At 43.1% G+C, this 10113-nt stretch overlaps 1 protein-coding gene across 1 annotated transcript in view; it reads right to left on the bottom strand.

Annotated features, from left to right (window-relative positions):
* Positions 1-5642: 5642 nt before the first annotated feature.
* epn3b (epsin 3b) overlaps positions 5643-10113 on the bottom strand; it is a gene marked incomplete at both ends in the record, with an annotated part of 13323 nt that continues 8852 nt past the window's right edge. The window contains 5 exon segments of the mRNA XM_080029396.1: positions 5643-5950; positions 6403-6690; positions 8033-8128; positions 8228-8398; positions 8918-9041. Of these exon segments, the coding sequence (XP_079885522.1) occupies positions 5643-5950; positions 6403-6690; positions 8033-8128; positions 8228-8398; positions 8918-9041 (987 nt within the window).

Raw genomic sequence — 10113 nt, forward strand, 5'->3', positions numbered from 1 at the left:
GTCTCACTACTTCCGCAAACAGTGAGTTTTTAGACGCTCATTGGCTCGTGTAAAACACGGACAGACACCGGATTCGCTGATACCCGCCGTCAATCACCATGAAAAGTGACGTCACCGACAGCGTGAAAAGTTTGTTTTGGTCAACAGAGAATCCTTTTTACTGGACATTCCTCAGAGCTTTCAGACACGTTTCTGTGGTCTTCACCAGCTTACAGTGTTGACTATAAGTTCCCATGTAGATTGTTCAGTTGTTATGTGAGCTATCTATGTTATTTTGAACATTTGATAACAGTTGGCCGTGTACAACAGTAATGAACTTTCAAGCTCAAGTGTTCATTATTATTTATTGAATTAATATAATATAAAAAACATATTAAAATCAGCTTTTTTTAATCAAAAAACAGAAAAAAACCCAGCTTCAAATGCATCAGAGGAAATATAGCTCACATTGTTTTCACTTTATTCAAACATGGGTTAAGAAAGTTAGCAGGTTGGATGAAATTCATGCTATAAATTCCCTCTTTAGATCATTTGCCATTTTTCAAACCGTATTGAATCAAAGAGTAAAAGAGTCTTTATCTGGCTTTCCTTGTTTTGTTTGCTCAGACTTCAATGTTTGATGGCATGCTACAGTGCAGCTGCCTCTAGGTCTCATGTAGTGTTGATAGGGAACCAGATCAGGGGTTTTCTAATGTTTCTCTATGTTAACGTTGGCAGCACACAGCATGGGAGGTTTGTCTTGGGTGAGCAGACAGAAAAACAGGATGGGCTGAAATATTATTTTTGACCAGCTAGCGTTTTCATTCTCCGTCAGAAGAGGAAAGTAAATGAATAATGAGAGAGTGTTTGGTGTGTGTGTGTGTGTGTGTGTGTGTGTGTGTGTGTGTGCCTGCGTGTGTGTGTGTGTGTGTGTGTGTGTGTGTGTGTGTGTATGTGTTAGCACTTGTACAGCATGTGTGTGGGTGTGCACATGCTACATGAGTGCATGTTGGCATGAAGAGGTTGACGGGTGGTTATTGACAGACATTAGGAGAATGCAGTGGAGTTTATGGCCAGTGGACAGTGTGGATTTGGAAAGGGGGGGGGGGGGTGAGAGTTCAGTGGCATGTGTAGTGCATTGTGCTTAAAGACCTACTTCATCGGTGGAAATATGAAGGTGTATCGAACTCTGACATCCTATGTATAGTATAAATATGCAAACATTTTAGAAATCGGTTCATCCTAGCCTGAGACAAGGCAGAAAGAGTGTTTTATGGTCTCACTGTCTAACCCTACATTTTCCATCACAATGTAGGGTTAGGTTTGACAGGACAGCTAGGCCAAGGGAAGACTGAGGGAAGACAAACCTCATTCATTATATTATATTAGTGATTTTATAATGATAGAACGCCGGTTCCCTATGGGTGAAGTATTCCTAATGTTATGTTTGGCTCCAGGTGTTTCATCAGTAGGTGTGAGTCACATTGAATATGACCACAGTTCCTGTAAACACAAAATAAAGAAACATCACAGCAGGGATGATCTAACAGTTGAAGTCATGATCGGAGGAAAGGAATCTGACAACAAACAGTCCTGGATTATGAAATATACAAACTCTGTCCTCAGATGACAGTACACCCTATTATTATCATCAGAAATAATCCTTATTCATTCTTTGTTTTGTCTGTGTGTGTGTGTCCCGCGGTTAAACCATTCATGAGCAATAAAAAGACAAGAGCCATGGAGGAATGTAAGCTGCTTAACTTCTGTGTTACCCACTCTAGAAACACATAAACTCTCTCTCTACTCTGGCCGGGGTCCCGAGATATTTTTAACCAAGTCCTGATTTGTTTTATTATTACACACACTCCAACACGGACACACAAGACCTCCTTAAATCAGCGCTCAACACTCAAGACAGGATGTAGCTGCGAGATTGCACTGCAGAATAATGGTTCCCACATTGCAGCAGCATCTTGATCAGACTAAGCTTAATTTATCACTTTGAATGCCTCTTTAAAATGGGATGAATACCTTACTACAGGCCAGGAACAACAGCTCCAGGGGGGGTGGGGGGGGGGGGGGGCACTGACCAGGGCCAAGATTAGGAATTATTATCTCATGCTTGGGTTCAAGATAAATGAGATCAAGTTAGAATTGGCCCTGACTGTACAGGAGAAAGGAGCTGCTCAATCATATTACATGTTTGTGTTGCTGTGTTCTGAAACACTGTGACAGTCCAGAGACAGCATCCATTTCTGCTTGCATTATTACACTGGGCCTGTAAAGCAAACCAGATAGCCATATCTGGCTAATAAGGATTGATAGCTGCAGACAAGTCATGCATGATTCACTAAACCACAATTACATTACTCAGACGTTTTCAACCAATTGAGGTTGAGGTTATGAGTCTGTTCTGATATCATTTAGCTATACAAATGACTCTGTGCCCGCTCTCACAATCAATCACTGCCGTAGGTTTACCTTCCTTCCTCCACCAGATCAAGACCACATGGCGATGCAATTGCATTTTAAACGTGCACACGAGTTGAGTTGCCGTACCTGGAGGCTGAAGCCGCAGCTGTTTACATCCGTGATCAGGCCTCTCTCCGTTTCGTTTGGACAGTAATGCCAGACATTAAAGTGAAGGGGAAGCAGTGAGTGTGTCCAGAGGTATGAGTGTGATTGGATTTTCTTGATTCATTTAGAATTGTTTTTCTTATACACACACACACACACACACACACACACACACACACACACACACACACACACACACACACACACACACACACACAGAAAGGAAACCAAAACTATGTTGACATCTGAGCCCCAGCAGGGCCTGAGGAGGGCAATACAAGTATTTCTTTCATTTCAGTATTTTGTTAAGGGCACGTAATCTCCACATTTCCTATTCAAAAAGACTATAGGTATCTGGAAAACTAAAGACCCAATTACATTGTACCCAGTGGTTGAAACGATGTGCTGATTTACTCTCAGTTTCAGATCAGTTTGAGCTCATTTTCCTATTCATTTTTTTTGTAAAAGATGCTGTGCTTCTCTTTGACGCACTGTGGAAGTATTTCACTAAGCAGGGTCAACCAACTTCCTTTCTTTAATGGTTCAATGTGCCATTCATCAACTGATGTAGTGTTCGGCTGGATGACAAAAACACAGACACTGACACATGGCTGCATACCACTTTAAACAGTGCAACACCTTAACAGTTGTTACTTGGGCATAACTGTTGTAAATTGCATTACTTCTTGGAACCTAAAGTGTGCTTTTCGGCTGGTTTGCTTCACTTACAGATGTGTGATGTGGGTCCAAGACAGTTGTACATTGCATCAACACTACCATCTAGGGGTCGAGGTGCAAAACTGATAATTAACTCTACAGTACCACAACAGTGTCAATAAGAACTCTTACCTCGTTCCTGTTTGATATGTTTGATAGTGCATGTGTGTGTTTCTGCATGGCTTTCCTGGACAGATGGTGGCAGATAATCAGAACATAAAAAAAATAAAAATAAAATGGAAATCGATTCAACCTGTGAAGCTCTTGTGGGGAGGGTAGGGTTAGGCCAAAGAAATGAAAAGGTCCCAACCTCAGAGATGCTTACACTTTAACTATCCCTGTGTTCTATTCCCCATACTTCCATACTATTTAGTATGGCAGAAAAAGATTTAGGATGCCCCAATACATGCACGTCAAATGTTAGTATGCTGAAAATACATAAATGCCCCACTAACTCCAATAGCATTTTGGAGTATTCGCCTTTATTCTTGACATTTCTCAACATTATGAAAAAAAAAAAAATCTTCCTTATCTGATTTTTTCTCTCTCCTGTGGCCCTAAAACTCTTCTGTACTTTAGTATGTAGTGTAGTAAAAAGAACAAGTATGTGATTTGGAACACAGGGTATGGGTGCCCCTATATCCCTTAGTAATCGGTATTTCAAGCTTCTATAACCGAGGTTTTTTATAGTGACAATATAGTGAATGAGCCACTTGTAATGAATGGACCTCAGCAAAATGATCACTTGAATATGCAGCTCCGCTTGGCTTGTCAGAGCTCTATAGTGTTGTTTCTGGCTTAGACAGGCAGTTACTTTCTGTAAAACAGCTCTATAACAATACGAAAACACAACACTGCCTGCCTCAACACCAAACAGCAGACCGGCCTGGTTACGACTAGCTGGTGAACAAAGCAGAGCATTCGGCAGCTAAAGAGTCAGAAGTCAGAAGACAGAGCTAAAAGAGGGCAGACACTAGACTGTTGAATCAATCACATTAACGCTTCAGACATTTAAAATGCAAACACCATTCATTTATTGGTATGATATTTCATAATGCTTTATATGTATCATTATGTTAAATATGTATGTACTTAGCCTGTGTGTGTCTATAGGCAGGCGTTTCACATTCAAAGTCCGGGGTTCAGTGCAGTGATGACCAAACAGCTGGTCTCGTCCGTAACACAGAAGTGAAGGAGGAGCAGGGGAGAGGAGTTACTGCTCATTACATCAGTTTATCACCTGTAACCATTCCCTCCTCCTTTAGCTGTTCTCTTCACCCCCCCCCCCCCCCCCCCCGTTGTTTTTCAAATGTCTTTCCAATCATTATGATTGAATCTCAATGGGGGAGACGCAGAGCGGTCTCCCTGAGGTCCTCCTTTCGATGGAGTCAGTATGAACCAATGGGAGCAATGCATTGTGGGTCAGCTGTGGAGACAGGCACGCAGGTCCGATAGGGTACAATCAGTGATCAGGTTAGGTCCAGATTAGAGACGCTCAGATCTAGCTTAGGCTGGTTTAGTCCGGTTTTGAATCCAATACAGATCCTGTTTGGGGCTCTCTGCCTCAAAGGACAAAATAACTAACCAAGGAATTGTTGCTACTGATAAAAAATAAATCATCACGTATACGTAGGAACTGGAAGGAATACCTGAGTCAATTAGTAGTCGAACAGTCCCGAATGATGTCTTAACTCTGACAATAAAACACATTTGGGGCCTCTGGTGATTCTTAATTGTGCCTACACAGCTCAATATACTATTTGACTCATCAGAAAGAGAGGATTGATCTGGAGAAGTCATCTCAGGGGCTCAGCAGAGTAGAATCAGTTTGGAGGCATTCATGCTTTTGTCGGTGGGAGCAGCAGTGGTAAAGGATCCAGATGACTCATGGTGGACAGTCAAAGTATGAGTCTTCAACCCCAGTCTTCCAAAGGAACAGTTCTCTCTGTGTGGTCAAAGGGGGCTCAGAGCCGAGTGTCAATGTTGATGATGGGGGGGGGGGGCAAGGCATCAAAGGACCGGTTGAGATACACCCTGTTTTTTTTGGTGGTGTGTGCATGTGAGTGTCTATGCACCCTTAAGTGCGCCTGAGTGTATGTGTGTGTGTGTGTGTGTGTGTGTGTGTTTGTGCGCATTTTTTTTATAGCTTTTCTTCAAGAGTTCAGGTTATATAGCAGCTGTTGTGTCTTCTAGACAAGACACAAATGACATCCAGTCCAAGATCCATCAAGTGTGCACAATGACATCAGACCAAGGATCCGTAGTACTAGAACAGTTTCGGGCTCACTGTAGTCAACATAGCTGTCACCCCCCTCCCCAAAATAAATAAATAAATAAATAAAACCCTGTCAATTCTATGATGGTTCTCAGAGGAAGGGGTTGTGGCTGTGTGTTTGTGCCTGTTGCGACTGAGTGCGGGGGCCCGGGCGTGGAGAAAGCGGGAGCAGGGGCTGCGGGAGGTTGGAGGGAATGTCCAGGAGGCCGGCTGGAGGCTGTGTGTGTGAGGAGGGCAGGACGGAGCAGGGCTGGCGGGGCAGAGGGAGGGGCAGTGACGGGCTGTAGGAGAGCTGCATGTGGGGGGGCAGCGGGGACGTGGAGCACGGTCGCATCTGGTTGAGGGTGAGCCGCGGCTGGTCGCAGTGGAAGGGGTTGGTGGGGGACGGAGCGCTCAGGCCTGGGGAAGACAGAATGTGGTGTAGTTTAGTTTAGTTTGATTAAGATCACCCATTAGTTTTCTGTCTGTCGTTAACATTAGCTGCTCCGGTGGCGTAGCAAATAAAACATTAGCTATTCTTCCCGGGGTCTCTTGCTATTTCATAACATTAACATAAAACAGATCAAAAGGTACAACACTAATATAAAATGACATACATAGCATTCTTACAACAAAAAAAAAAAGCCAACGCAATACATCACACACACAACGATCAGCCGAAGCTCAAAACCTGTTTAGTACATACACTAGGTCAGATCATCATGTATCTCTTCAATAGTTGAGAAAAGAAAATACCAAGTCACTCAAATAATGGCTGGTGGGTGAAATACTTTGCGATAATAATAATAATAGCACAGCAATGTTTTTTTGTGAGTACATGAATGTGAGTTACTTGAATAGTTGTTTCTTACCTAACAGGAAGGGGTTGTTGTGCGTCTTGCTAGAGGCGTTGGAGGGAATCAGAGCGTCTAGATTGACCAGCGAGGCCCCCGTGGGTCCCAGGAAGGCCTCTGGTGTTCGACACAGACGTGTAGCCGGGGCGCTGAGAGGAGGAGCTAGCCGGGACAGGGCAAACATCTCCGGGCTGGCCGACTCTCGTCCGTTCACCTGGGGCTTGGCTGGAGGTTCGGCTCCAAATGGATCTGGCCTGGAATCTGCTTCGGCAAACGGGTCATCTTTACCCCCAAACAGCTCTTCATCTGTATAGGGAAAAGGTGTTATATGTGATATGATACTCCATGCTACATGTGTGACAAAATAAGATGTAAGTTAGGGCAGTAACACTCCACACAAAGAGAAGAACAGTAAGCGTTTGGTTGGCCAAGTCATTGAGCACAAACCTCGAGAACAGCTTCACCGCTCGTTAGTCAAAGACTATTATTCTTATTTTGATCTAACTGGCATTTACAGTAATCTTCCAAGATATATTCACTCATAAAGTGTTTCGTTAATGGTTGTACAAAGGGCTCTCTAACAACATGTTGCTCCAATACCTCCCACCTCATGTCAACATGGTGTACATCTGGTGACAATAGCCTATGACTCAGAACGTTTGTCAGCCATTTAGTCACAGCAGTCACACTGCAGTAGATTAGAATCTTTTTCTTCATTTTCTCAACCACTTAAAGCTGGGGTAGGTCACTTTTTCACTGTAATATTTGGCAACAATGTCATATTAGCCATTCAGCTTGTAGATGAAGCGCTCTGAGAATATGTACTCATCACTTTGGCACCGACGTGGTTGCGTGAGCGTTCACGACCCTAGCAGTCTGACAGTTTGGCACTACGGCAGCCAACAAACAGCAATGTCTACAATCAACGGCCACTAAATGTCATATTTTCTGTTTAACAACAACTGCTTACACCGCTAAGGCAGCAAGGATACGAGGAAAGACACTAGTTAAAAAGACATGAACGCGCATAACTGTCTTTCGGAGGGAGGAGTTACAGCAGGTAGAGCGTGTCAGGGAGGGACCAGAGAGAACACAAGTGGAGCGGTTGAGGTATTTGGATTCGAATCTCTATCCTAACTGCTATTTTCTCCCAAATCATATACCCAGCTTTAAATGCTGTCAAATACACCACACAACCTTTATTAATTTAATCATTTGGAACCACTTTCAAATCAAATTTAACATGATATGGCCTACCGAAGTAATTCAGGCATTTGTTGCGGCACAGATGGATTCGATTACATTAAGTTGTAAAGGTGTTTTGGCTACTGCGGCCATCTCTAGACGATGTAATGCATTGCATTACATTACATTCTAAATGTGAATCAATATAACATAATAAGATATCATGTAACATTAGGCTACCTTTGGACTTACTGTGCTGTGTATATGATGTAGGGGAATGAGTCAAAACGTCGCCGATTCAAACTACTGCTTACTGTCCTGTGTGTATGCTGTTGGTATGCAACAAGTTATCTTGCAGTCAGTCTACCAGCTTTCCATTGCCATAATGTCCTGTCTTTTTTTCTTTTCAACCACTGTCAAGCTCCAAAGCCACAGTGCCTCTGGCGGCCTGGTACTACACTACCTGTGGGACTAGCAGGCTGAGGGGAGGACACTTGAGGAACCTCTTGTTGAGGCTTCTCCTCTTCTTGTGCAGCGAACGGATCTGTCTCCTCGCCACCTGCACGTCAAGATGAAATAAAAGTTTAACCTTAACGGATGTTAAAAAACCTGCAATGTGTCTGAATGTCGATGAAGCTTGTGATGTTCTCAACCGTACCTGCGTCTGTTGGGCTGTCCCACTCATGGTTGACCGGACTGGGGGAGACCGGCCCAGCTTCCCAGGGGTCTTTGTGTGAGTTTGCGCATGGAGCCCAGGGATTGGCCGCGGTGGAGGATGAGGGAGGGCCCGTCCAGGGGCTACCAATCACAGGAGTACTGGAGTGGACTGCTGTGAAGAGAGAAACACAAAACTAGTGTATAAAGAATTGAAACAGAATTTGAGGATACGCAAAAGAGATGGTAAAGTAACCCTGAGTTCCAAATCGCATACTCTTTCTTTTTTCTATTCTACATACCATTAAAATAATCTAGTTAGGATGCAGTAGGCATACACTTGGGACATACATGTACTTTTACTTATTTCATCATAACATTGCGCTTTGATCTTGCCTCTTGCTTTTCTATCCGTCGCATCCCAGGTTGTTTTCATACGGAGGCTCCGTCGATGTGACGTCACTTCCGGCACGCACTGGATTGTGGGTCTGGATCGCCCAAATAGGATGCTGTTTTCAACACTAAAAAAATCTCGTCCGGATCTAGTAGACATCCGGGTATTTTTTAAGCATACTAAATCGACCACAAGAATTGGGACATCCTAAATCTTTTTTTTTCTACCATACTAAATAGCAGAAAGTATGGGGATTGTAACGCAGCCATAGCGTCACATTGGGCATGATGAAGCACCCACCTACAGAGTCCCAGGGGTCAGAGGTGACTTCAGCAGCCGGTTGGGGAGAGTTCCAAGGGTCACCAGTTGGAGGCGGGGCCTTAGATGAGGAGCCAAATATGTCCACCAGGTCCAGCATGGATGACTACAGAAGGGAACAGAAGAAGAAAAAAAACCTTACTGTGACACTGTGCTTAACATTGTAAAGTCGGTGCTAATGGATGAGCCTTTGAACTGTGCCAGACTGTTAATGAGACCTGTGGAGGAGAGTGTGAGGCCGGAAACAGTTACTTTGATGACTGTGTGTGAATGAATAGAACCTGGATCCCTGTAAAGTTGAACAGTTTAATACGTTGCTGAAGACTCACTTTTGTTACATTGGCCTTTAACACAAGTTGAGACTTTGACACTCCTAACTTTTTTTTCTCATGTATCTTATATGTTGTTTTGTATTGTATCTTGTACAGCACTTTGGTCAACTGATGGTGTTTTTAAATGTGCTATAGAAATAATTTTGACTTTGACTTTTTAATACATGAGGATTAGTTTGAAAACAGAAGAAGATAAATGGTCGAGACAGAACTGGTGGTGCAGAATCCAGGCAGAAGAGTAAATGTTTCCATCATACCGGTAATCCCATTTGCATTTTCCATGTGCTGTTACCATCCTCACTGTCCAATGAAATCATGTATCAAACAAATGAACCATATACTTTATCCCAAAATGTTATCATTTTAAACTATCAGATCCATTGTATTGTTTTGAGAAGATTCCCCCCCATACTTCTTCATTTAAATAAACCATATAAACAAAACCCAACTTGTTTTCTGAAACTCAAGAAAGGTTGAGGTTAAGGAGTTAGTGAAACTGCTCATGTTTCAATGCCAATCTAATGAAAACACACAGCAGGGGCACACACTAAGTATTCTCATGAGTTATACAATCATACACTGGTCTGCTGTTGTCTGATTTACTGTAATATCTCAGAAAATGTTTGGGTAATCCTTATATATATATTGTCTATTGTTTGGATATTGTTTGTGTGTGTGTGTGTGTGTGTGTGTGTGTGTGTGTGTGTGTGTGTGTGTGTGTGTGTGTGTGTGTGTGTGTGTGTGTGTGTGTGTGTGTGTGTGCTGGCAATTAGATTAGAGATAGTGCTCCAGGTTATTCAGGAGCACTTTGTCAGGATCTGCATCTGGACCCCAGTTTGGATTAGT

This window comes from Ammodytes marinus (genome assembly GCF_949987685.1).
Source record: "Ammodytes marinus genome assembly, chromosome: 6".
In the NCBI taxonomy this organism is placed as follows: domain Eukaryota; kingdom Metazoa; phylum Chordata; class Actinopteri; order Uranoscopiformes; family Ammodytidae; genus Ammodytes; species Ammodytes marinus.